Genomic DNA, 27,355 nt, shown 5'->3' with positions numbered 1-27,355 from the left:
AGGAGCATAAACAATAGTATACTGGTAATCAAAGTTCAGTGACTTATCAGTAGCAAAACCAAACAAATACAGTAAAATTACATACAGTTCTCTTCAGTGGAATAGAACTGCGCAGGATCCAAGATTTTATCTGAAAAACCAATAAATTTTGAAGTGAAACGAATTTACTTGCATGTGTAAGCGCGATAACATTCTGAGTTATATTCAGAGTTTGTTGTATTGTATTGTATTGTATTGTATTGTATATTGTTTTCTGTTACGGTTTAGTAGCTGTAAGTTTGAGTTGCGAAGTGAACGAGCCCTGCCGAGCGTGGGCATCAGCACTCCAGTTACAAATTAGGACAAGAATGTGAGAACATTCTGTGTTATGTCAATTGGATAAAGTCAGCTGTATCTGGTTTTTTTTTTTTGCAATCACTAGATGGGAGAATGACCTTGAAGTGACTATAGGACTCTTGGACATCAGAAACTGAATGCTTTTGAATGGAATTTGAATGAAATGAAATTTGCTTTTGCTTTTGAATGAAATGAGGTGAGCTCATGGGCCTGCTAACGCTAGCCCTTACAAAAGTAGTGCTTCGAAGAATCCACTACCGAATCGAAATCGCGACCCACTGAGAAATTTCGAGAAACTCCGTAGACTGTGTCTGTGGGATCACAGTCTGTGCTACTCGTACCATAAGATAAAGAATTTCTAACGAGCGATTCAAGACTGTAGTAACATTTACTGTTAAACTTTTTTAAGCAAAAGAAACAGTATTTATAAGAAACTCTCTTTCAGAGCCAGAAGCGCTTAAGAATTAAATATCAATAAAAAATGTGTCTCTTCTCAATATTTATGCAAAAGCATTTGTGTTGTAAATACCTTTTTTATATGCAAACTCGATTCGGGCGGCTCCATTCGGAATTTTCAAGGAGCCTTGTAAAATTTGCCACAGAAATGTATTATGGTTTCTTTTTAAACTTTGCAAATGAAGAATTTATCTTTTTTATTTTTACTAGCTGACCCGGCAGACTTCGTAGTGCCTCAGTCGACAAATATAATACCTAAACTTTTGTATAAAATAAACTTAAAAAAAAAACAAAAGAAAGCCGTACTACGGGGGACACATCCAAGGAAAAACAAAATTGTTTGTTTTTATATATAATTCCGAACATTTTCATATTTTTTCATATTTCACCTTTTAAACCTTCTCTGGACTTCCACGAATAATTCAAGACCAAAATTAGCCAAATCGGTCCAGCCGTTCTCGAGTTTTAGCGAGACTAACGAACAGCAATTCATTTTTATATATATAGATGTTATGTACGTTAGGTTTGCTATTATACTATACTATAGTACCAGGTCTATGAACAGATGTCATATGTATTTGAATGAAGATATTTAGGATATAGATAGATGTAGATATTTAAGATCCAATTGAAAATTTAGCTTCTAGTCAAGATAGGCCGAGCCATTTACAACGTAATGTCAAAGTATTCTAGAACCCAATTAATTCCCGAAGGACTCTTCTACCATCTATGTCTGTAAAGAATAACAGATAAGATATAAATGAAAAAGATCTTCACGAGAACTTCACATCTACTGAATGTTAAAATTCCATCGCAATATTCGAGGATATTAAATGTCAAAAATAACAGTCAAACTCTCCGACAACTGAACAATGGAATAACGTAATGACAACCCTAACACGACAATTCCATTCGCGTAGGGCTGACACTCATTAGCATATGTACATAAAGAGCGACGCTCATTGGCCGTCCTCGGGCGCCTTGTTAGAAATGCGCATTTACTCTGCCATTTTTATTAATTAAAAAAGTATTTTTTACCTTCGCACACGGCCATGTCTGCTAAGTTACCTTATGTACATACATACGTGATGTAAGTTTAAAGTGGCAGACATTTAGTGTTCGGTGTATATATTTTTAACCAGCGAAAGGTCAATTTAATAAACGGTTTTCTCGAAATGTTACCTTTGAAAATTATGTTTGATTTTCGAAAAGAACATTTCAAAATTCAAATAAAGAACGTCGAGTAGTGATGTGACGCGATATAACGTATTCAACGGGTCGTTTCGCATTCGCGAGTCGAAGCGGGAGGCGACGCGCGAAAGCTTTTCCTTTCAAGTAAATAAAAATAGTGGAATATATTGAAGACCCGAGGGATGGCCAATAACTCCGGTCGGATTTGGCTCTGTGTACGTATGGAAATCCGTGGCGCCGGATGCGTCCCGAGCGGCCCCCCTCGAGTGGGTTGGACATCTATCCTTTTGTTGTTAAAAGGTCAAACATGTTTTTGACTAAAATAGCATGTGGATGTTGTTCGTGAAATTCTTATAACATCACTTCGTGTATAATTTTTCAATAAAGATGTGCTGTCAACTTACAAAAGCTTACTTTAAAAATTTTTGAGCCATTGTTTTTGACATTGTAACAATATTACAAAGACACAAGTATAAATCTTGGTCCATCCAAATTGCAATCTACTCAATATTATTCAACCACTGCCGTCTCGAGAGACTCCAACTACCGGTATAAAATTTCCAGTCACTTTCGCCGAATCGATTCTTTTTATCGATAAAAATGCAAATGTCCCGTCCCTAGCTAGGTAAGGTGATTGCATTGGACGCCCCGGGCTGTTCTTCAAGTATATTCGCTTCTACAATGGCGCCATCTATGTTTGACTTTTTATTGGGTTTTTAAAGTTGGCTTTCTTTCGTAAGACATTTCAGTGAAATAAATTTACAGCGTCGCAGTTTTGTGGCTAGAATGAATAGTTTCCTTTTGCATAAAAAAATAAAATAAAATCGAAAGTAATTTTCTAATGTTGCCAGCTCATTGAATCTTTGATATTGCGGGCTACGAAATAACAAATCTTTCGGAGCCGTTTTATGTTTTCTATCAATTATTTAAGGGTTAGATTGATATCGTATTGAACGTAAATCTCCGCGGGCGGTCTCCAGACCTCGGAGTTACGCGAGCGGCTGAGCCCGGATTAAGGCTGGATTAACGGCTCAAAACTCCTCGTACTTATGATAATGTGGGGCCCGCGCGTCGCCGCGCCGCCATAGGAATGACTCCGGGCTTACCCGCAGGTAACCCGCGGTCTCGGGCGGCTTTATAAGGGTTATTGGAGTGCGTACTAAATTTGACTGCCTATAAAGTTTCGTGCTCGAACTTATGAAAGCTAACGAACTTCTCAGTTTCTGATACACATAAATTAAGCACGTTTACGACTTTGCGCTCGGTAAACTAATATTAAGCCCGAACTATATTATTTAATGTTTCTAAATAACTAAAATAACTCGGATCGGAAATTTTCTGATGGTGTTTTTAGATAAACTACAGTCGGGTTATTTTTATTGCTATAAAATATAAACACTCGTATCAAGAAGGACCTCTCTTAAGAAAGATTGAGAAGTTTAAAGCTGAATTATGCGCGATAAAAATTATCTCCTTTTTTTCCCCTCCCTATGCTGATAGCCTTGAGAGGCTATTTCAGCTCCGTCCTAACATGTAGGTGAGCTCACGGCGCTCAAACCGGAGTGTTGCTAACATTGACCGTAGCAATAGCAGTGCTTCGCAGAATCTACCACCGGATCGGAAACGCGACCCACTGAAAAGATCCAACGAGAAACTCAGTGGGCTATGTCTACGGGTTAATTCGCTCGTCGAGCCCTTCGTCGCAAGCGACGGGTTCGACCAGGACGACGACCGGTGCTTGTGATACCTAAAAGCACCGTTAATGAATCGGGAGGATCCATAATGACGTGTTTTGGGCGACGTCGAAATTATCTCCGAAAACGCACTCTGGATTTTAGGCAAGGTTGAAAGGTAAATCACGTGATGCTATGACAGTAACAAAATGACTAGATCAGCTCCAATCAAAAATCTAGTTTTTTAATGCTTTAATCCCATTTTCATTTGTAAACTAAATTTTCACTTATTTTCTCTCCAGTACGCAGTTTTCGTGGTCGCGGACGACTTGTCAAAAATCGTCTTTAAATAATCACTATAATTAAAATGTGTGCTATTATTAAATCCAAACAAACATAGCTGTGATTAACACTGATGTTCAATAAGGTCAATGCCCCGCACAAAATTAACAAAATATATTTTAGATCGTTCTAAAAGATACTTTTATTTTTCATACACTAAACTATTACTGCTAGGAAATTACATGAACTTTGCAACGTCATCCGACAGTCTGTAAGGTAATTTGGGACAGATACCCAGAAGAAGTCAGTCCGAAAAACAAAATATGACAAGCGTCACAAGGAAAATCATGTACAAAGCCGATTTCTTTGATAGGCAGGAAGTGAAATGGAAACGTACGCAAATTTGGCGTTTGAAGCAGCAGAACCACATCCTTTTGATGAGGCGTACGCTGTCTCGCGAATCAAACCTTTGGTTCCAGCTTCCGTCAACGAAACGAGCTGATACCGTTATTTATAGATGAAAGATGTTGTCTTCGAATATATCATTGGATTAAAGATACGCGGGTTTCTTTCGTAATTGAAAAAAACGTTTAAAAGAAATGTATTGTAAACAGACGACGGGTTGTTTATTTCAAAGTTACGGTTTTTGCAAAACGCGGCCTGAAACTCGAGTGACGTCACGAACTTTTGACGTCATTTTGGATGTAACATGAATTTTTATTTATTGCTGGTGTTAAGTGGTTACTGGATCCCATAGACATCTACAACGTAAATGCGCCACCCACCTTGAGATATAAGTGCTAAGGTTTCATGTACAGTTACAACGGCTGCCCCACCCTTCAGACCGAAACGCACTACTGCTTCACGGCAGAAATAGGCAGGGTGGTGGTACCTACCCGCGCGGACTCACAATAGGTCCTAAATCATTCATATTTCAGAAAAATCGGGATAGGATCTTACATATAGTTCAAGTAAGATCCATAATAATTATTTCTTAAAATTCTTTAGTTATTGCTGTCCGATTGCTTTGAGCTTAATATTTATTGACTGTTTTCTTTAAATGTCGGTAACCTTGGCCAGGATACGTTGTATTGGATTCGATTTCGGTCAATATCGATTAAGATCACATACCCAAGAGGACATCTAAAATAAAAAGTCAGACATTATTACTGAATCGCTCCAACGGTAAAATCTATGAGTCAAAACCTATGTAACATCTGAATTTGCCTAAATTATTTCGATATTTTAAGCCCAAAAATAAGATACCTAAGTGCTTTTGACATAACAGGCCTTTACCGTTACCATATTTCGAATTAGTCGAAATTTGAACGTGAAATTAAAATCTATTTTTTAACCTTTACTTTGTAGGTAACAGTTACAAGAAGGGGTAAGAAGCTGCGTATAGTACAGACCATTTTTAATTTTCTTCGGTTTTTTAAACTTTTAGGTTAGCAGAGAGATTATAATTTGCGTAATTATTGGTGGTAGGACCTCTTGTGAGTCCGCGCGGGTGGGTACCACCACCCTGCCTATTTCTGCCGTGAAGCAGTAATGCGTTTCGGTTTGAAGGGTGGGGTAGCCGTTGTAACTATACTTGAGACCTTAGAACTTACATCTCAAGATGGGTGGCGCATTTTATTTTGTGGATGTCTATGGGCTCTAGTAACCACTTACACCAGGTGGACTATGAGCTAGTCCACCCATCTAAGAAAAATAAATAAATAATAATTATGTAATATGTATATAACGCCAAATATTCATTGATTCACTAATCGAAAGCAACGAAAATCCCTCTTAATATTATTCTTAAATATAAATTCAATGTTTAAATTTAATTTGTTTCATAAAGCACGAATGATACAATCCATGTAGGTGTTTTCGCGAAGCCTAAAGAAACCCAATTCAAATAAAATGATACATGCCTTTGATGCTAGGCATTTCGTGTTTAAACGAATCTAGATATTTCCAAGAACGTCGGATTTAATATCTGATTACATTTTTTTTTATGTAGTGTGTAGGCTTTTACGTAATGTTGAAGTTTGACGAATAAAATTACAGTTAACATATTTTTTCCTATCGTAATTACTTTGACGACGAATGACGCTTCAATTTTGCATATCATTATCATTTCTGAAATTTTCACATTCATTATCATATTTTTAATATTTCTGAAATTGTCAACGTTTCGAATGATAGTTGTATGTGTCATTAAATGCTTTTTTTGTTTTAGTTTTATTTCCACAGAAGCATCTAAGCCAACTGATATCGTAACATGCCATCCGTTTTACTGGTGATAGGATCTCTTGTGAGATCCGCGCGGGTAGGCACCACCACCCCGCCTATTTCTGCCGTGAAGCAGTAATGCGTTTCGGTTTGAAGGGACGGGCAGCCGTTGTAACTATACTGAGACCTTAGAACTTGTATCTCAAGATGGGTGGCGCGTTTACGTTGTAGATGTCTATGGGCTCCAGTAACCACTTAATACCAGGTGGGCTGTGAGCTCGTACACCAATTAAGCAATAAATAAAAAAAAATCGTAACAAATGAAGGCTTTGCTGTAGAAATGGGTCGGATGATGTCACCACCAGGTGCGGGCTTGCATTGACATGTGAATGGCATTATAATGCATTCGTATACATTACTCCTAGTGGCCTAAAGGACTAAACGTTCAATAGGCTCATATCAAGCGATGCGATTACCGATGTTCAAGTCATGCAGGTGCCAATTTTTGTATGAGGCTTTTTCTTTAGCACGCTTTCACAACTCGCTACCGTGATGAAGGAATAAGATCTCGTAATACAAAAAAAAGAAAACCGCATTTTTTTTCATCTTGCGTTATTACTGGTGGTAGGACCTCTTGTGAGTCCGCGCGGGTAGGTACCACCACTCTGCCTATTTCTACCGTGAAGCAGTAATGCGTTTCGGTTTGAAGGGTCGGGTAGCCGTTGTAACTATACTGAGACCTTAGAACTTGTATCTCAAGGTGGGTGGCGCATTTACGTTGTGGATGTCTATGGGCTCCAGTAACCACTTAAGACCAGGTGGGCTGTGAGCTCGTCCACCGACCTAAGCCATAAAAAAAAAAAAAAAAAAATGTGGACCCCGTCCGAATTGGAATCATCATTATTTTTATTTCTGCCGCGAAGCAGTCATGCGTTCTGGGTTTGAGGTTAAAATACAATGAAGACCTTGATCTGACGTCTCCGGGTAGATGGTGGTGACGTTCTGTTGGCTCTCGTCCATCTACCTACGAAACAAGTAAAATTATCTTGAATATTTTAGTTACACCGCAAAAAGTTGAACGAAAATACAGTTTTCTCGTTATCCAATTATCGTCGGTCATTTCAAATATCTCATTACTTATAACTTAGACTTATATAATAATATATAGTTCTAATAATAAGAAGATTATATTATTTCTATTTCGCAAAAGTCTTATATGTAAGTACTTTTTCGGCGATATATTTGTTCGGAATTGTATTCGGCTATTCTCGTTTTATTGGACGAATTAAATTAAGGTTCTATTCGTTTGAAAAGTCTTGGTACTTACTGTATAATCAATATGTAGTTATCGTTAAAATGTTAAATACGTATTATTCACATCATATTTAGGCTGGTTTTAAGGCTTTTTGTTTAGGAAAATGAAGAAAAACGAATAAAATGTGATGTTTTATCGGGAAATTTATATAATAATAAAATGTATATCATAGAACCAAACATGGATAAATTAAAAGAAACACTAATAGAAGAAACATCAAACGTCCTTCCATATGGCTTGTTGCAATGGAGTTATGGAGATATAACCTAAGGAAGGTAGACTGCTTGTCGTAAAAGTCATGGCCAAATCCATATAAAGCATGATATGAGGATATGCTGCTCCAGTCCCATATAGTATGGCATGAGGGCAAGAAGGGCCAATAAAGGAAGATAACAATGAAGACTTGATTTATTCACATTTTGATGTCTATGGGCCAAGTGAGTTTGGAGATTATGATCATTTTTTTCTGCACCCCATTAGTTTCCACGTTGATTCCTGGACGCCAGTTTGTTTACAGCAGCATATAATAAATTAAATTTTTTAGATGACGTAGAAGTGGTAGCGGCGATAAATTCAACGGTGTTCAATCTGTAACTGTCGAAATGTAATTATTTCTTTATTAATTAACGGAGTAAAACGAATAGTATATTTTTACAAATCGATCGACTAATAAATCTACAATTTAATACCTAGTTTCTATTTGGTACATTTTATCCGTTTTGCCGCCGTTTTGAGCCGCGCAATATTAAACCGTAAAATGTTCTATCAACATATGAATGAAAAAAGGCATTTTCATACTACATCCAACAGCAGTGGAACTGTTATTAATGTGTTCGTTAGTAAAACATATGGTTTTAGTGGCACAGGGGCTTAGTATGGTACAAAAAATACGAGCTTCATCACGGCTTCATGAAAATTTACTGGTCACTACACGATTTTTGTGTAATATTTTCGCAAAGCAGTTTTGTGTCGTATTATTTTCTTGTTGCGGCGAGAGAGCCAACTCTTTTGGTTGATGTAGACGAGCAAGTGAGCTTACGGCCCATCTCATATGGCTATGAGAGCCTATTGGCACACAGCTTTGCAGCAAAAATAGGCAGGACGGTGGCGCTCTACCCGTGCGCGTCCAAAATACGCCTTGCAACCACTTATTTTGTGGGTTATTTTATGACAATTATTGTATAACGTGATCCCAGCCAAATCGGTTACCTCTGTATTTTGTATCGCATGTTCCATGGGGAGTGCTCTGAGGAATTGTTCGAGATGATACCAACGTCTCGTTTTTACCATCGCACCGCCCGCCACCGGAGTAGAGTTCATCCATACTACCTGGAGCCACTGCGGTCATCCACAGTGCGTTTCCAGAGATCTTTTTTGCCACGTACCATCCGGCTATGGAATGAGCTCCCCTCCACGGTGTTTCCCGAGCGCTATGACATGTCCTTCTTCAAACGAGGCTTGTGGAGAGTATTAAGCAGTAGGCAGCGGCCTGACTCTGCCCTTGGCATTGCTGAAGTCCATGGGCGACGGTAACCACTCACCATCAGGTGGGCCGTGTGCTCGTCTGCTTACAAAGGCAAAAAAAAAAACACCACACCCGTATCACACTAAAGAACAAGAAAAACCTATTACTACAACTATAAGAAATAAAAAACCGTTTCTATTCGCGATGATGTCACGAAATTTAGTTTCGCTGCAACAGAGGAAACCTCAATAAATCATGCTTAAACGAGCCCCGGGGAATTGTTCGCGTTTTCATCCATTCTCTCATCAAATCCCATTAGGTGTCCAACGTTAATGAGTTTGGCTTTACGTTTTGCTATCTTTCCTATTTAGGTAATTAGCATCCTTGGATAATTTTCATGGGAGTGTCAAGGGCGCTAACGTCAAGCTACATGGGTATATTTAAATTTAATTATACTTTTGTTTGTGAGCAAGATTGATGATTCTAAATGGTTTTAGCATAAGGTATGCGCGATAATCGTGGAGTGGCACGAAATTGGAGAATTCTTTTCGTTTGTTGTTTTATACATACCATTAAGTTTACCGTTCTAAACGCTGAGTATTGTCAAAATCAATTCACATAAAACTAGAATTCATGAGTATACAAAACGACATGACGCGAACAAAAGAGAATTTTCTTAACGAGACAACAGGAAAGCACTTTGGGTATGAAAATTTCAGAGCGTACTGAATTGACAGCGGGTGACTTAGCGGAGAATGTATTCGACGATTTGTCTGAATTTTTGTGAACATCGAATCAGGAAATTGTTTTTAATATGGTATGAGGATGGGTTGTGATTGATTAAAATTTTGGCAACGCAAAACTTGTTTTTTATTGTTTCCTAAAGGCTTTGAGAATCGAGAGCAAAGAAAAGAAAAGTATAACGGTAGTTCTACAAAGAAGATTCGATGGAGGATTCTTTGCAGAATATACTTACTTCAAACCGTATAAAAAAAATTTTGAATCCAATTTCGCTTGATAAAAATCACAATTACATGAAAGCAAATAACAAAAATCAGAAATTTAAATTGCCCTCTACAATCCATTCCCAAAGCTGTGTAGTGCTCTAGCTCCAACTGCAAATGGCATGGAGTCTAGATGCTTATCGTAGTTAGGGAGATCGGAAACTATGCCACCAGTCGTAATGTTACGAGCTCAATGGTAGAATACTTTAGTCACGAGTCATTTGTTGAAGAGATTTTCCAGAAAATTTCCTTTCAAATTTACGAGTCGATAAATTTTTGCACTTTTATTTGAAAGCAGCACTTTTGATGTTACAATTTTACGTTCATCTATAGTCTATGACTCAAGTAGCTCTGTTTAGACTACTAGTGGAAGGACTATGTGTGAGTTCGCATGGGTAGATATCACCACCCTGCCTATTTCTGTCGTGAAGCAAAAATGTTTTTCGGTTTGAAGGGTGGGCTATTTACATTGTAGATCTCTATGGACGATCCGATAATACCAGTTGGGCTGTGAACTCGTCCTCCCATTCAAGCAATAAAAAAAACTTTAATTAAACCTTCACTTGAAAGTCATACAGATACTTTAATATAATTCATTTACATACATGTTTAGATCTCTTAAAGATCTACGAGCCAATGATTCATTGTAAGCAAAATATCACCATAAACTAAATTCTATGTAATCTAATATAGTATTTAAAAGGGCATCAAAGTCAAAACAAAGTAGAAAACGACTCCATAAATATCCCTTGACCAATAATGCATTTAAATGCACATACGCCGGTAAATCAATGTAAAAAGCGACTTGTTCCGACGGACAGAGACCCGACAGTGCACTGCTGGTTAAGGCTATGAAATTTTAACCCGGCCCTAACACAAACTAATGTTTATTGTGTGGTACAAAATCGGAGCGAAAACGACCCGATCTCGTAATTATATTTAAATAATGATTATTGAAAACCCAATTTCAATTGAATGTATGAGAATCGCGTAGTTGCCTTCTCTATCTCTTCTTTAGATTTTAATCTCACAATTTCGTTCCTGTTTGTAATTTGCTACAAATGCTATGTTAAACCCCTGTGTCTGCGGAGGAACTTCGGTTCCCTCTGTATTCTGTACCGTATGTTCCATGGGGAGTGCTCTGAGGAATTGTTCGAGATGATACCGAAATCTCGTTTTTACCATCGCACTGCCCGCCACGGGAGTAGAGTCCATCCATACTACCTGGAGCCACTGCGGTCATCCACAGTGCGTTCCAGAGGTCTTTTTTGCCACGTACCATCCGGCTATGGAATGACCTCCTCTCAACGGTGTTTCCCGAGCGCTATGACATGTCCTTCTTCAAACGAGGCTTGTGAAGAGTATTAAGCGGTAGGCAGCGACTTGGCTCTGCCCCTGGCATTGCTGAAGTCCATGGGCGACGGTAACCACTCACCATCAGGTGGGCCGTATGCTCGTCTGCCTAAAAGGGCAACAAAAAAAATGCATATATTTTATCACGATTCAGTGGAATAAGATAAAGTCATCCATCTAAATCAGTTTGATTGGACCAACAAAGGTTGTTCTTGATAATTACTTTTAGAATCCTCGATCAGGAACTAAATCGCCAATCTTCTCTATTTTGTTCCTCAAAAGCTCCAACTACCAAGAATTTACGTTCAACTCCGAGCAGCCATTTCTAAATTTAGATTGCACACAACTAGCGCACCTTTTTAAAGAATAATGCCAGCTATTTCAACTAATCAGACGTAAAATAATACGATAAGATACGATTAATTTTAAATGTTTACGAACCTGTCTACCCTTTTGTCTGTGCTTTTTTGAACTTAATTGGAGCTTTATACTTGTTTACCTAATGCTTTAGATACCGGCCTCAATTTGGCAACCATTCAATTGGGAAATATGCCTAAATATGGCCAACACAATGTTGGTGCCAACCTCGAATTTCAACGTACATTTGAACTGTGAATTGAAATTAAATTATCTGCAACAAATAACTCTTATAGTTACATATTAAGGTTTATGTTTCAACTACATATAATAAAGTACACTGGTACGTTTCCGTCCTTCCGACCGTAAGGAGTGTTGACACGTAAGCCCGGGCCTTAAACGTTTCGCTGCAACTGCAAATTCACAAAACAAGGGGTACAAGAGAGCAAAGTTACAGGTATTCGGGTGGCAAAACAAACAATCCGTCACGACTCGGGTTCGAGCGGAGGGAAACGGCACCTGTGGCCCTCCCCGGAGCCCAAGAGGTATGGACCTCGAATCGTCAGGATAAATTACTGTTTATATTTCTTCACAGAGCTGTCTACAGCTACTTATTCAAATTTAATTCGATTTACGGCAATCCCGTCAAGTGTTAGCTGCAACATGTTTCAGTTTAATTAAAATCAGCAAGGAGGGGCGATAAATCAAAAAGTTCGTGTAATGTTTACACGTTGATCGTTTCAGAAATTTATTTACGAAGAGTTGATTGTTCCAAAGAATATTTGATTGAATTTACTGGAAATTGATTTAATTAAATCAATTCAATTCTTTCATACTTCAGCTACAAAACATTTAGCTGATACTGTTAAAATAATTAACGGTATCTATATTTTAATTAACATATTATGATCTAAGTCTTTTGTTAAATAATACCTTAAGGATATTAATGCTACAAAAATTAGTCGTGAACCTGCTATCCCAAAATACCGTAATAACAGTTTGGCCATTGATATAAGTCATAACACCTGCAAATGTCTCAGAGTAGGTCCGAATTTTGCGACTCCGGGGGGACTTAAACAATATTCGGATTCTTTGGACTTAAACGAGGGACATTGGGTTAGGGTAACCCACTAACGAAAAGCTAACAGTTTTAAAAAAATGTGATAATCACACAGGAGTTTCGATCACGCGAAAGTCTTTGTTGAAAGATAATATTCTAATGAAATAAAGTGTGAAAATCAGATAAAAAATTCAGATATTGTATTTTAAGACAAGATAACCAAAAACAAATTAAGCGAAATAGCAGGTAAATTAACTAATATGTGTGTTTAACTTTAGGCAACTTAGAGAAGAGAGACTGATGAAAGCGTTCACTTAAAATAGATGAGACATGTGAGATTCGGAGTTTATAAATGTATACGAATATTTATTGCAAATCCATATTGTGTCTAGAGTAATTCTGGGTGCATCTATTCTTGTTAGATCGAGTAGAAATTTATTGCCGCAGCCTTTGGGAACGCAACACACTGATGAACTTGAATTTTTTTTTAAATTAAATCTCTTCTTCTTAAATTCTCTGTACATTTTTACTATTTCGTTTAGCGTTAAATTTTTTATTTACATAATTAAAAATGCTTTTACGACTAACAGTAGTGCGTGGCTATGTAAACTATACAGTGTCCGAAAAACCGCCAATAGCGCTAAAAACACAGACAAGATAAACGGTAAAAATAGTTTAATTCTGGATACGATTCGCCAAAACCGATGAAATACTGCTTACTACTGAAGCGAAGTAATTTCGTTAGACAAACAGTGAAACCAACCGAAACAACCTAAGTTCGAATTGTAAAACTTTCTGGCCTTCCAGAAATCAGATAAATATCATATATTAGTTGTACTATACGACGAACTGTCAACCCTATTTCTCTGTGCCAGTGTCGGCACTTAGATATAGAAAATATCGTTGAAACGTGGCCATGATCGCAACTGTCCAAGTTGTTCCCACTTTACGTGCGAATTCTGTCAATGTCGAATGTATGTATATATCAGAATACTGAATTCTTATTCATAGCTGATTCTCATTTACTAACTACTATTTATTTATATATGCCATATTGTGTAGATTATTCTAGGATCTTCGATACGCAGATGGTAAACCGTTTTCTTTTATTTTTCATATTTAACAAATTTATAACAGAAATGTGTCTCCGATTTGATAGATTGGTTTCGATAAAACTTTTTGTATTTCAAAAGTCATCTTGCTACTTAAGATCTCTCTATCTTGAGATGATAAAGTAGATCAATAAAACCAAATTCTTTACAAATGTGTTTTTTACAGAACTTTAAGTCACAAAATCAAAATGTAGCAGAAATATACAAATATTTGAATAATGCTATGCTATACTAACAGTAAACGGTCGAAGCTTAAAATAATTATTTTGCTGAGACAGGCCTTATAGACAGGCCTTTATTGGTGGTAGGGTATACACTAAGTGAGCACGGGTAAGAACTACCATTCAGCCTATTTCTGCCTCAGAGCAGTCGGTTTGAAGGGTGAGACAATTTTTACATAGGTCTAAAGGTCTTATGTCTTGAGGTGAGTGGCGGTATTCATGTTGTAATTTCTGAAGCCTCCGGTAACCACATAACACCAGATAACCCATGAGTTTGTTTACCCATCTAAGCAAAAAAAAAACATACGCGGATTTGTTTTTAATTCGATTAAACCAAACTAAATTCAAATTACAGCTATCCTATAGAATTTTAGAAATTAAACTAGATCCTAAACGAAAATTTACACGAAAATTTTGCATGCACGATACACATGCCACTTAAAACGTTACACGTTCAAATTCTAAAACTGGGTGCGCGCATGTGGCCGGATAAGAACGGACTCAGAAGATTAATGACCAAGCTTTGGCTGGTAGATTGGTGCACCTGGGCTCTGATCTGTCGGACGCTAGGTAATGCATCTTCTATTGTATCTACTATCCGATGTTTGTCAGTGTTGGGAGCGATGCTTTGTCTTATTGGATTCGTTTTTTAACTTTCGTAATTCTATTCGGGCTTCGAATGTTTGTCATATATATTGGCAAACAAGGATGTGTGGTGTCGTGGGACACCGGATAGGAACGAAGTTCCTTATTATAAAAATATTAATTTTAAGTTCTATTCGAGGTATAAAGAAAATAAAACTCGAGGTTTCGCAACAACCCACGGTCATTCGGTAACGTGCGAACTTATTGTGGTACACTTCATTCACGGTTGTTTTCATAAGAGTCAGTGTATTGCGCAAACGAACGCTCTGAGATCGTTGTCAATTAATGATAAAAAAATATGTTATTTTTTGTACGTTATTACTAAGTGAAGTCGTACACTGTGTGCATTATTAATAAAAATCTTATGTTACGGACGTTTTTTCCTGGTTAGGGTACCCCTCCGCATGGTTCTTCGTTCCAAAAATATATAGTCACATAAATAATTCAGTGAGCTCGGATCTCGATCATATTAATCGAAAGTTAGACGGTATTTTTATTATTTGTAAGAGACGTGTGGACTAGATATTACCCAGAGTGGAATTCCTCACTAAGGTATCCAGGTGAACAAGTGGACGTTATATGACACACTAAATGAATTGTGCGATCATATCTCATAAACTCTAACGGTAGGCAGCGGCTTGGCTCTGCCCCTGGCATTGCTCACGTCCATGGGCGATTGTATCCACTCACCATCAGGTGAGCCGTATGCTCGTCTGCGCTTACAAGAGCATAAAAAAAAAGAATATATCATAGAACTATAAATTAATACTTAAAACTTAAGGGCTCATTTTATTGCAAATAATGCATTTTGGCTTATGAAAAAAAAAATTAAAGCTTATTGCACTCTTACTTTAATCGATTTATGAAGGTACTATGAACAAAAATTAAATTCACAAAACCTTTACCCAGACTCAAGTCTAGGCTTAAAGCTTCAGAAGCATGTTCATATTCCAGCTTTATCTACGTTAGTGGGACGCAGGTGTCTTCAATGCATGACCCCCCAACCCCCCAGCCCCCTCCTCATGACGCCGCTATAACACACTGTCACATCCCTTGATGAATTGCTTATTAGATTGTCGGGAGCGTTCATGTTTGTGCTTATTTTCGCGCCAATATACAACAGCAAATTTTTTTTCCATCTTATTTCTCGTTTGTTGTAAAAAAAAAATACAAAATTTATTGCTTTCCGAACGATTGTGGTTATTATGTTGTTCGGTTTTTTTTTTGCGGGCGGCGTTTAGATTCATCTTTGAAATGTTCGCATCGTATTAGTTGCGAGAAAAAGTTTAATTGAGTTAAAATTGCTTTGTATACGAATTGCGGTGTTATTAAATTGTCGAATAATGTTTTTGAGCGATGAGAATTCATTCGTGAACCATCAGCTTTTGTTGAGAGTACATTTAGATGCAAAAAGGATGGGTTTCTTATTTAACATCGATGGAAGTCGAGCTGGGCTTTTTTCCTTCTTATTCCAGATTCGCGCGGACGAGGAACTAACTGACTTATCACTCCGAGTATTGTGTTTTACAGCACTTAGGTATGACATAGTGAAGATTGCCGTTTAGTTTACATATATGAGATGCAATCCAAGTCTATCAAGAGGCATATTTCGCTGCCATTATTGTAAGGAATGTATTGGCCGTATTTACCTATTTTCTTTGCGAAAGAGCTCTCGTATCTTAAGTGGTTATCGCAAATCAGACTTCGCAACGGTACACTTCGAATTGTATTGTATGACGGCTGTCGCTACACTGTAATCCATAACGCCCAACCCTTGCGTGCCTACAATACGCCCTACTACCAGTATTACTAATAGTAAATAACACGGTGCATTCGTGCTGAGCGATGCACTAGTGTTCGAATCCCAGGCGAGTGCCAATTTTTCAACAAATGAAATACGTACTTAACAAATGTTCATGACCGACTTCCGCGGTGAAGGAATAACATCGTGTAATAAAAATCAAACCCGCAAAATTTTAATTTGCATAATTACTGATGGTAGGACTGAGTCCGCATGGGTAGGTACCATCAACCTGCCTATTTCTGCCGCGAAGCAGTAATGCGTTTCGGTTTGAAGGGTGGGGCAGCCGTTGTAACTATACTGAGGTCTTAGAACTCATATCTCAAGGTGGGTGGCGGCATTTACGTTTTAGATGTCTACACGTAGTCTATTGTAGATGTCGTTGCTCCGGTAATCACTTAACACCAAGTGAGCTGTGAGATCGTCCACCCATCTAGCAACAAAAAAAAAAACAAAAAAAAACATCGTCACACTATTTTTCTATCCTTTTTTTTTTTTTTTTTTTTTTTTTTTTTTTTTTTTTTTTTTTTTTTTTTTTTTTTTTTTTTCCTACCTATGCTGATAGCCTTGAGAGGCTATTTCAGCTTACCCTAGCTTGTGTAGGTGAGCTCGCGGGGCTCAAACCGGAGAATTGCTAACACCGCCCTAGCAAGAGCAGTGCTTCGCAGAATCTACCACCGGATCGGAAGCGCGACCCACTGAGAAGATCCGGCGAGAAACTCAGTGGGCTGTGTCTGTGGGTTAATTCGCTCGTCGAGCCCTTCGTCGCAAGCGACGGGTTCGGCGAGGACGGTGACCGGTGCTTGTATTGCCTAAAAGCACCGTTAGTGGATCAGGAGGATCCGTGATGACGTGCTTTGGGCGACGTCGACGGTTTACCAAACGGTCTACAGGATCGGGTATGTAGTTTCCGGCGGCCACGACAAGAGGGTTCTCATGTCGTGCCGCCTTCTCAAAGTGGCGCAGCGATGCCGACTGTAGATACTTACTGACGGGGTCGAGCTCCAGGTCATCGTGGAGGTCCACGTTCCTCTGGAACCATGGTGCTCCGACGGCTATCCTGCAGAATCGGGATTGTATTACCTGAAGGGGTTTCAAGTTGGTGCGGGCCGCGTGAGCGAACACTACGCTTGCATACGTCATGACGGGGCGTTGGTCCTGTCAAAAGTACTTGTAGTTAGACGCGTGTAAACTCATAAACCTATTTTTACTATAACTCCTATATCAACGTCTGGCCTATATCTTTCTAATAGCTATGCGCTTAAGACTTGATCTCGGTGTAGGTCCAGACTTGAAATTAGTTCCATGAACCGTCACCGAAGCGAAAAATGCAATCTACTACGTAAACGGATGACAACATAAATTGATCATAAGCTATGCATAAATTAAAAGACCTCGGAGAAAAAGCCACGGCCTTTGGTCGGATTAGGTGACCGAAGTACTCAAAAGGCCAATACCTCAGGCCCTTCAGGTCGAAGATCATAGCAAGTGCAGTATATTGCTGCAGAGTGGCCGTCGAAGCCACGATCTTCATTAGGGAGAAAATGACTTGAGGCGGAAGGGAAGCATAAATTGACCCTACCGTTTTTTTTATTACTTAGATGGATGGTCGAGCTCACAGCCCACCTGGTTACACAGTGGTTACTGAAGCCCATAGAAATCTACAACGTAAATGCGCCACCCATCTTGAGATATAACTTCTAAGATCTCAGTATAGTTACAACGGCTGCCCCACCCTTCAAACCGAAACGCATTACTGCTTCACGGCAGAAATAGGCAGGGTGGTGGTACCTACCCGCGCGGACTCACAAGAGGTCCTACCACCAGTATACTTATTGCCCATTGCTGGCACCAGCAATATTAAGTGGAGGTGGACTCTTCGCAATAATTGCAATTATAAAACCTTTGGAAAAGGTTATTTCGACCTGGATTTCATTTTAGTTAATACCCACCACGCGTGACATCTGCCTTTGTTTCAGGAAACCATACCACTAACATATAAAACATTTCGTAAAAACATATTGAAATATAAAACGCATTTGTAAATAAAGCATGCTTACTGACGTAAATTAATATTTAATCTGCAGACCGATTGGAGCCGAAAACGCGCTTTGTTTCGGCAAAAATATTCAATTTTACAATTAAATAAACAACGATTTATGTATTTATAATTTAAAGGCAATGTTTGAAGTAATAATAATGTGAATCCAAAACATTTCACAATTCCTGTTCACTGCAATAAAAATATGATTGTTAACATATTGAATACGTTTTTTTTTAGTTTTTGTGTGTATATTCGAAAGTTACTGAAATGTTTTTTTTAATCATACTAATATAGAAAAAAAATCTTTGTACCTTATTACTACATCTGCGCGAATTTATCTGTATACATATATTATTATTTAGAAGCCCCATTCGTAAATCTAGAGCTCAGGAATTATTTAAGATGATCTCATCATCTTTTTCGGCCGTACCACCCACCTAAGCATAAGCTCTGAAATACTGCTCCCTCCCTCCATGCCCTGTGACCTGTCCAAATGAGGTTTAAGTACAGTTACTTAGCGGGAGACACCGGATTTGGGTGTGCCTATGGCCTAACATCAGAAAACATCGAGTCTCTTTCGGTACTGCATATATATGGTTTTTACTTAGCAATGTAATGTTATCTATCTACATTCTACGGACTTTATACATTCAGAATTTAATTTCTTTATATGCATCATGTTTCGTATCTTGTCAAGTTTTATTTTATTTCTCTTGATCGTACGAGCTCCTATCTTATGATTATTGGTTATTGAAGCACTTACACGGGAAAGTAGCAATCCTTTGTCATAACAAATAGGGCGATTCGTCATCGCAGAGTCTAAGACCTAAAAACTAGAAATTTTGGCAGTTGATGTCCTTATGTTGAAAACGTCTTCTAAGGATGATTTTGATAAATTTCAAAGGATTAATGATTGTATGGAATGTCGTATTTTACAAAGTAAGAAGCACGTACATATTTCTATACACCTATTTCTGGTTAGAAAAAAATGTATTTATTTTATAAGCACGAATTAGATGTTGAAGAACGGGAAGTTCGTCGCCTTTAAATTAATTTCAATATAAGAATCATCAATTTCAATTATCAAGCTTCGAAAAAAGCTTATGAAGTGTTGAACACTTGTACACGTGTAATTACATAAATAATTACACATGTAATTACTGTAATGTAGGTACTTTTAGCACCATATCCAGATTCACTTCATTTAATAAATATTATAAATCAAGTTACATATCCGACATTTTGTTTCTGACGTATGATGATACGTCATACATGAGGTACAGTCATTTAAGAGACCGCATCATTGGTATTGTTTGTTTCCCTCTACAGAACAGTCATATTTCGATGCCACTCAGTACGTGTTGTATCACAGCGCTACAAACATTTTTATTATTTAAAACAAGTCGCGAAAAACTATCTATGTATGTTCGCGATGTGTTCATAAGTGAGCACTTTATCAGTCATTTGTGTCGTGAAGTTTATTCAAATAGAAGTTTTTATTGGATTTTAAAATCAGTATCTATCTAAACTTGAAGTAGATTTAAAGCTGTTCCAAATCTGTGATCAATATAAACCATTTTTTCTGAATTCAAAATTTAACAGTTCCCAATTAAGAGAGGCATTAGTAGCTTAGTCGTTTTCTTTAAAACCTACTCAATATTTAATCCAATATTTGGGTACAATTAACAGAAACAGCTAGTAGTTGTTTTTTTAACATATATTTTCTTTGTTCGCAGATGAATCCACGAGATGGCAACCAATGGATTTGACCTCAGAAACTAAAAAACACAAAATGGCTTTAGAGCCCTTAGAAAAGGCTGTTTCGACGAAGAGGACGGGCTTAGAGGATCTGAAATCTCTGCTAGAGGACAGAGGGGGAGATGAGACGGACTCTAGTGAGGGACGTGTACATAGACTTCTTAGTGCGAAAACGAATATAAAGTGCTTTAATAGGTTAAAAACAATGTTGTTTCTACTTGTGATGGTTGTTTTCGACGGGAGGATGCTCGCTGAAGCCAGGAGTTCAGGTTAGTTCAATTTTGATAGCTCTTTCGATATTATTTTATTCTGTGTTTATCGTTTCTGTTATTAGTAATAAATAGTACTTCAGTCTTCTCAAACTCAGAAATAATTTGTTATCCATTTGAAATAATTTCAATTGAAAATTTAAAAAACATAGGCACGTATGTTAGTGGATGAGTTAGAAATGAACGAGGAGAACCCAAAATTGGATTCAATAGTGCAAATTGGAAGAGGCCTATATCCAGTAGTAGACGGGTGTGGGCGATACTATCTAATAAGATTAATAGATATAGGCGTCCAAATGTTTATCTATTAACCTGTAGGTCACATAATATAAAAATTAAAAAAAAATAGTAAACATAGTTTTCAGTGTTCACAAGTATATCAAGTTTAATTTTAACAAATCATCAACTATTGTTTGCTTGAAATTTAAGAAGCATTCAGTCCCAAAGGCCGGTTATTTTACATTTTACCATTCAAATAACTCTTTACTACAGTTAATCTTAAATCATAAATTCTATGAAACAACGGATTTTTGTATTACTCATTACTTACTCATCACGGTTAATACCAGTGTAAATTAACACACAATGCGTAAAGTGAATGTAAATCTATAAAATTTTTGTTTAAACACGAACAGAAATCGCAGATTTCACCACACATGACTAATTTCTTTACGAACGTTACCGTACCAAAAACATGCACACATTTAGTTTCTTATTGTCCTGTGGGCAGACGAGCGTATGGTCCACCTGTTGGTGAGTGGTTATCGTCACTCATTTGCTCATATTTTGTAAATGGTACTGTCGAAATTTGGCGTACTTATGTTCTGAACACAATTTCTCTAAGTGCAACATGTACCGCAGAAGACTCGCAACCAGCTCTCGAATGTAGATGCAAACAATTTGTAGCATACAATTCGACTTATAAACTTATAACAAAAATACATAACGACGCTTGAAAGGCAAACGTGACTAAGCGACAATGCGTGAACTTTACAGTAGACTAATTTAAAGTTGAAATACCTGGAAAAAATTATATTTTAACGAATCTAGCTGTAGGATTGAAATGATTTTAATAGACCTAGAAATATATTCTTTTTGCGCATCGAAAATGGTTATTGCCTATCATTTATGTATAAAACAGTTATTGTCGCTTAGTCACGTTTGCCTTTCAAGTATCGATAAAGTCTAAAGTAAGATAAACATTCTAATATTCAATCCACATAAATGTCTCAAAGAGCGGATGAACAGATATTATGTGAAGAAGCTATATACAATCTGTTAAAGGAATAAACACTATTGTGTTCTGTTTGTCAGCTTAATAGCTTTCGTCCATTGAACGGATGAGGGAGATATAAAACTTCTAAATGCAAAAAACTAATCCGTTGCATAATCCTCCAATATCCTCATGAAACCCCTTTCAATAATCTCGAAACACTCATTCCGCTAATCGATTGCCGAGCCGAAACAGTGAAACATAACACGATTGGATTATGCTCAGACACCCGGCGGAAAAATTAAATTGTTATTTTCCCTAATTGCTTCATCCAATACGGAGACCCAACAAAAAAGGTCCACTGAGACGTGAACCGCTTAAAATTGTATAGAAACCAATAAAAACCACGAAAAATATCAGAGCAGGTAAACCGAGTGGTCCAATCATTCCATAATCCATTAAGATTTTGCTCCGCTTCGGCGAGCACACTTCCAAACTCTCGCGAGGTAAATATTTCAGCCCCACCTCTACCAAGTATAATGTATTCCGCACCCCCTAGACCTCATCTTTCCATCCCTATTTTGCATGAAGGGGGAATTTAAATTGTGTAATCTAACTTCCAATTCATTCATACATCTAGCGCCATCTCTTAGTGATAAATTGAAACTCGGACTTATTCAGTCATTTGGCTTTCAAAGTTGGACCCGAGCGGTCGTGTCGACAGGTATATTGATATGTAAATCATTCTGAGATATTTCCGAGTTCATGTCGCCCGGAATAAGTTTTAAACTAGGTTACTAATGTTTTCTCATCTAGATAGATTACTGCTAGTGCTAGTAGTCCTAGAGTTTTTTAACGTTCCAATAAAAACGGGTAAATAAAGCTAAAGTTGAAGTTATTGTTCACCCTATCGGTTACATTTGGTTCTAGCGTATTGTAATGTATTGATCAAAGTTGACTATTTCTAGGAGTCTATGATCTTTAAACGATTCATCTAAAAATGAGTCTAGTCATTGGTACAACTGCGTGAAAAATACAAAATACACATACATGCGTGCATCCCGGTATTAAAAATATTATATTATTGCAAAATGTACATGTGACGTTGCGATTCTTATTAAAACCCCATTTAAATTAAGGTATTTTTTTTAAAAAGCCATCTCGTACAGGATCAAATGTCATTTTTGTCAGTTCGCAACGAGGTAGGTCGTCCCGTTTCATACATTTCCGCGTGAAATCCTTTTGTCTTCATTTAGAAAACCATTTCTCTTGTTTACCTTTTATCCGGTTAGAAAAAAGCATTGCCGTTTTTGAAGGGCTCCCGAGTGTTTTATTTCGGAAATGTGTTTTAATAGGATCATGTGCCTATGTACTTTTTTCTTAACAAGATTTCACGTGACTTTTCGCGTCCTTTTTTTTTAAAGGTAATTTGTGAATTACGAACTCTTCTATGAGATCTGATGACTTTGTTTTCTTTGTGAATTGAATTTCTCGTTACGTTCTATTCGTTTTATTTAGAAAAAGGTTAAAACCAGTTATTGTTCGGAACTTGGATATATGCAAGCTTATCTTGAAGTTGTCGTTAGCGGGATTCATGCTTCTGTCAAATGCCTTGTTTTCCATAATGGCTACTGCCACAAGTTGTTTGTAGTAATATCATTTATGTTGACCATCTAAAAGGGTAGTTAGAATTAGTGGCCCCAATCTCTTTACTCAGCGACGTATTAACAAACTTTACAAATTCTCGACATGCTTACATACACACACATTCATACTTACACGCAACTTACTACTTACTTACATTCATACTTACACACAAATTTTGGGATAGTTGAAGTGAAGGTATATTTTATTATATTTATTAAATTAGAGTTCATTAATCTATTAAACATATATGTACAATTAACATTGTATATTTCCCCAAATGTACCCGCGAGACGTAATTCCCGGGTCACCTTTGATAAAAATATCGTATTTGTAAATTTTGCGACCACCTTGACAGAGGTATGCGACAACACTAAATTAGTTGGTACCGAAGTCAATTAACACCTCAGTGTGGATGAACTTCCACCTCAAGACGTGAGGTTGAAGATGTAATTGCCTAGTAATTACTGTTACACAACATCGCGATTTCTTGGCGACGTGTCGTATGCCTTAAAAATAACGCATTTTTTTTATTGCTTAGATGAGTGGATGAGCTCACAGCCCACCTGATGTTAAGTGGTTACTGGAGCCCATAGACATCTACAACGTAAATGCGTCAACCACCTTGAGATATAAGTTCTAAGGTCTCAGTATAGTTATTGTATAAATAACCAAAAAAATTACATGTGTGCAATTCACACGTGGTAGAAGTGAAACCTTCCAAAATTAAAATACAATTATCCTAAACGTCTTAAGTATATGTAAAATTTTGTCATTAGTAAATAATTGTAAGGTAGCGCCCTCTGTGAATTGATATTTTAATTTCACGTATAATCCTAAATTAAAATTCACTACAAGAGCTTTCATACACACGTTAGTATTAAAAAATCTCACAGATGGCGCTGTATTAAATAGTATGTATATTTCTGTCTCATTCTTTGCTGACTTCCTCCTACACATTTTCGTATTTGTGTCTCTTACCTGTCGTTTTTTCCGTTGCATCCGGTTTGAAATCACAACGATTCTAAAGAAGTTTTCACTTCAAAAAAATTATGCAGTTACTATTTTCACGGGACAGTACAGGGAAAAGAATTTCGTAACACGCATAAGCTTTACGCGGCCGAGAGAACAGGTGTGAAGCGTGTATTCCGTGCTATATAACGCACACAAAAGTTTTTACAAAACATTTCGGCTCCATTGACCTTCTTTGTTCGGCTTTGTTTCAACTATTTTGCATGACAATGGACTTGCCATGAAAAGTTTTATTCGTTTTTTTTTTTCTTCTTTTTGTTTTAGTCGATAGTCGTCTGTTGCAATAGTTTGTGATATGTTTTCGCTGTATTGCTTAGTATAATAGTTGTGAATTGGGTTGGATTTGATCTGCCTACTAACAATCATGGGTTAATTAGCAAATTTGCTGATTGCTTTGATAATGGGTTTGCAGTTGACCAATTTTTGTTTTTTTTGCCTACCTATTCTAGTAACCTCGACGGGTTATTCTAGATTCGCCGAGCTTGTAGGTGAGCTCACGGGGCTCAAACCTGACGACGTCGCTAACACGAACCCTAGCAATAGCCGTGCTTCGCAGAATCTACTCCCGGATCCGAAACGCGACCCACTGAGAAGATCCGGCGAGAAACTCAGTGGGCTGTGTCTGTGGGTTAATTTACTCGTCGAGCCCTTCGTCGTAAGCGACGGGTTCGACGAGAACGATGACCGGTTGACCAATTTATATAATATGTACTAAAGGCCTTATCTATTTATACACATGTAATGTGTTTTGTAATGAAACAAAGAACCAAGTTGTTGCTCTGCAAAGAGTTTTTTTATTATTATTATTTTATTAACTTATTTCTACACTTACAATTATTATAATTATTTTCGAACCTGCAAAGAGAAACAACATTGAAAGATATTGCTTCACCCTTTTTTAAATCTGCAAGTTTTTTTAATCTATTAAGAAAGCACGTTATATTTTTGAATGTCCGAAGCCAGAGAGCAAATCCAATTATGGAATGAACATAGCTTCCACCACAGATAATATTATTATGATAGTGGTGGAAGCTAATGCGCGGGAAATTTAAATGTAATTAATGAAGGGCCAAGAGAGCTTCATTTACATCTCCCCCTCTAGCTTTTCAAAATTCTACAGGTACTGGTATAAGTTTGGTAATATGAAATAAGTTTGATTCTAATTTTTTGTAGCCTGTGTTTATCTTATAGATTGAGTTTGATATTTTCTCTAAAATTTTATAAGGTCCAATTTTTAATTCTTCTAATTTTTTTCTATTTAGTCGGTTACCATTTTCCACATATACAGAATCTCCTACTTTTAATTGGATATATAGTTTTTTTTTGTCGAATTGTTGTTTATTATAATTGTGTGATTTTATAGTTCTTTCGACAGCAATTTTTCTATCTTGTAATAAATCATTTTGTGTTTTATGTTCTTTCAATTCATCTGGCAAGATATTAATAACTTTTCCTTCCATTAAATATGTTGGTGAAAATCCTGTCACAGTGTGTTCAGTTTCATTATATTTTTGAGTACATTCATGAGCGATAGTTGTCCATGCTATTTTACCATTTTTTTCATTAATTCTACATCTTATTTTGTTAACTAATGTTTGATTTAAGCGTTCATTAATTCCATTTGAAAAAGGTGCATTTACAGCAGTGAATATAATAGGTATGTTCTCTTTTTCCAAAAAAGTTTTGAATTCTTTCGAATTTATTCCTGGGTATTGATCGGATAGGATCATTCCAATTTTATTTTCAGGAACAACTTTCTTTATAAGCTTTATAAAATCATCTGCATTTTGAGTTTTTGACGTCAATATGTAGGCATACCTGGTGAAGTGGTCTACCAGAAGATGTAGATATGTTTTTGTAGAGCGAGAGCCACCAAATCCACCAATGGTATCTACACAGACAATTTCAAAAGGGTAAGTTGCTGGACCTAAATGAGACATCAATCCATATTTAAATTTAGTTCTAGATTTATTTTTTATGCATATTTCACAGGTATCACAGATTTTTTTAATATTACGTGTTAAATTCGTTGCTGCATAGAATGGTTTGATTATATTTTCTGTTTGTCTTATTCCTATATGGCAGTATGTATAATGAATATTTTTTATTAGTTTTTTACTAAATTCCTCAGTGAGTATAATTTTTTCTTTGTTTCTTATTATTTTAAAGTAAATGTTGTCTTTTAATATTAGTTTATTTTTATATAGTTTTATTTCTTCGTTTTTTTCTTGATCGTTTTGTATGTCTTTTAATTTAATAAAATTTACAATTTTTAAAACTTCTTCCTGATTGACATGTGATTCCAATACAGGGTTTCTACTTAAACTGTCTGCTTCTGAGTTATACTTTCCCGGTGAATATATCACTTCAAAATTAAATTGTGATAAGTAATATGTTAGGTCCCCTAGTTCTTCATCTGTTCTCGCCTTAATATTTAGTTTTTCTAGAGGCTTATGGTCTGAAAATACTTTAAATTTTTTCCCTATGAGCCAATGCTGCCAATACTTTATTGCTTCTTTTATGGCTAAGCATTCCAGATAAATGGCTTTTTTTCGTTTTTGACTATCATTTAATTTCCTTGAAAAATATGCACATGGCTTTTCTACTCCATTCACTTGGGGTTGTTTCAAAATAGCCCCTACACCCTGAATACTGGCATCTGTATAAATATGTATAGGTAAATCGGGATCAAATATTTCCAAAATAGGTTTTAAGCAAAGCATTCTTTTTATTTTATCAAAAGATTCTTGACATTTTTCTGTCCAAATGAATTTTTGATCTTTTCTTAACAAATTGTGTAAAGGATCCAATATGATTGATATATTTGGTATATATTTCCCATAGAAATTTATTTTACCTAAAAATTGTCGAATATTCTTCTTTGTTTTTGGAACAGGGAAT

The 27,355-nt window shown here is 36.8% G+C and overlaps 1 protein-coding gene across 7 annotated transcripts in view; it reads left to right on the top strand.

The window, feature by feature from the left end:
- Positions 1 to 27,355, top strand: part of LOC101743574 (latrophilin Cirl) — a 395,071-nt gene that overhangs the window by 213,689 nt on the left and 154,027 nt on the right. For all 7 annotated transcript variants that reach the window (XM_038020811.2, XM_038020812.2, XM_038020810.2 and 4 more), the window contains one exon: positions 20,275 to 20,565. In XM_038020811.2, the coding sequence (XP_037876739.1) occupies positions 20,298 to 20,565 (268 nt within the window). In that variant the 5' untranslated portion in view covers positions 20,275 to 20,297. The remainder of the gene's footprint in view (positions 1 to 20,274; positions 20,566 to 27,355) is intronic.

Source organism: Bombyx mori, chromosome 27, assembly GCF_030269925.1.
Source record: "Bombyx mori chromosome 27, ASM3026992v2".
Lineage (NCBI taxonomy): Eukaryota > Metazoa > Arthropoda > Insecta > Lepidoptera > Bombycidae > Bombyx > Bombyx mori.
This window is presented reverse-complemented; position numbering and strand designations above follow the sequence as displayed.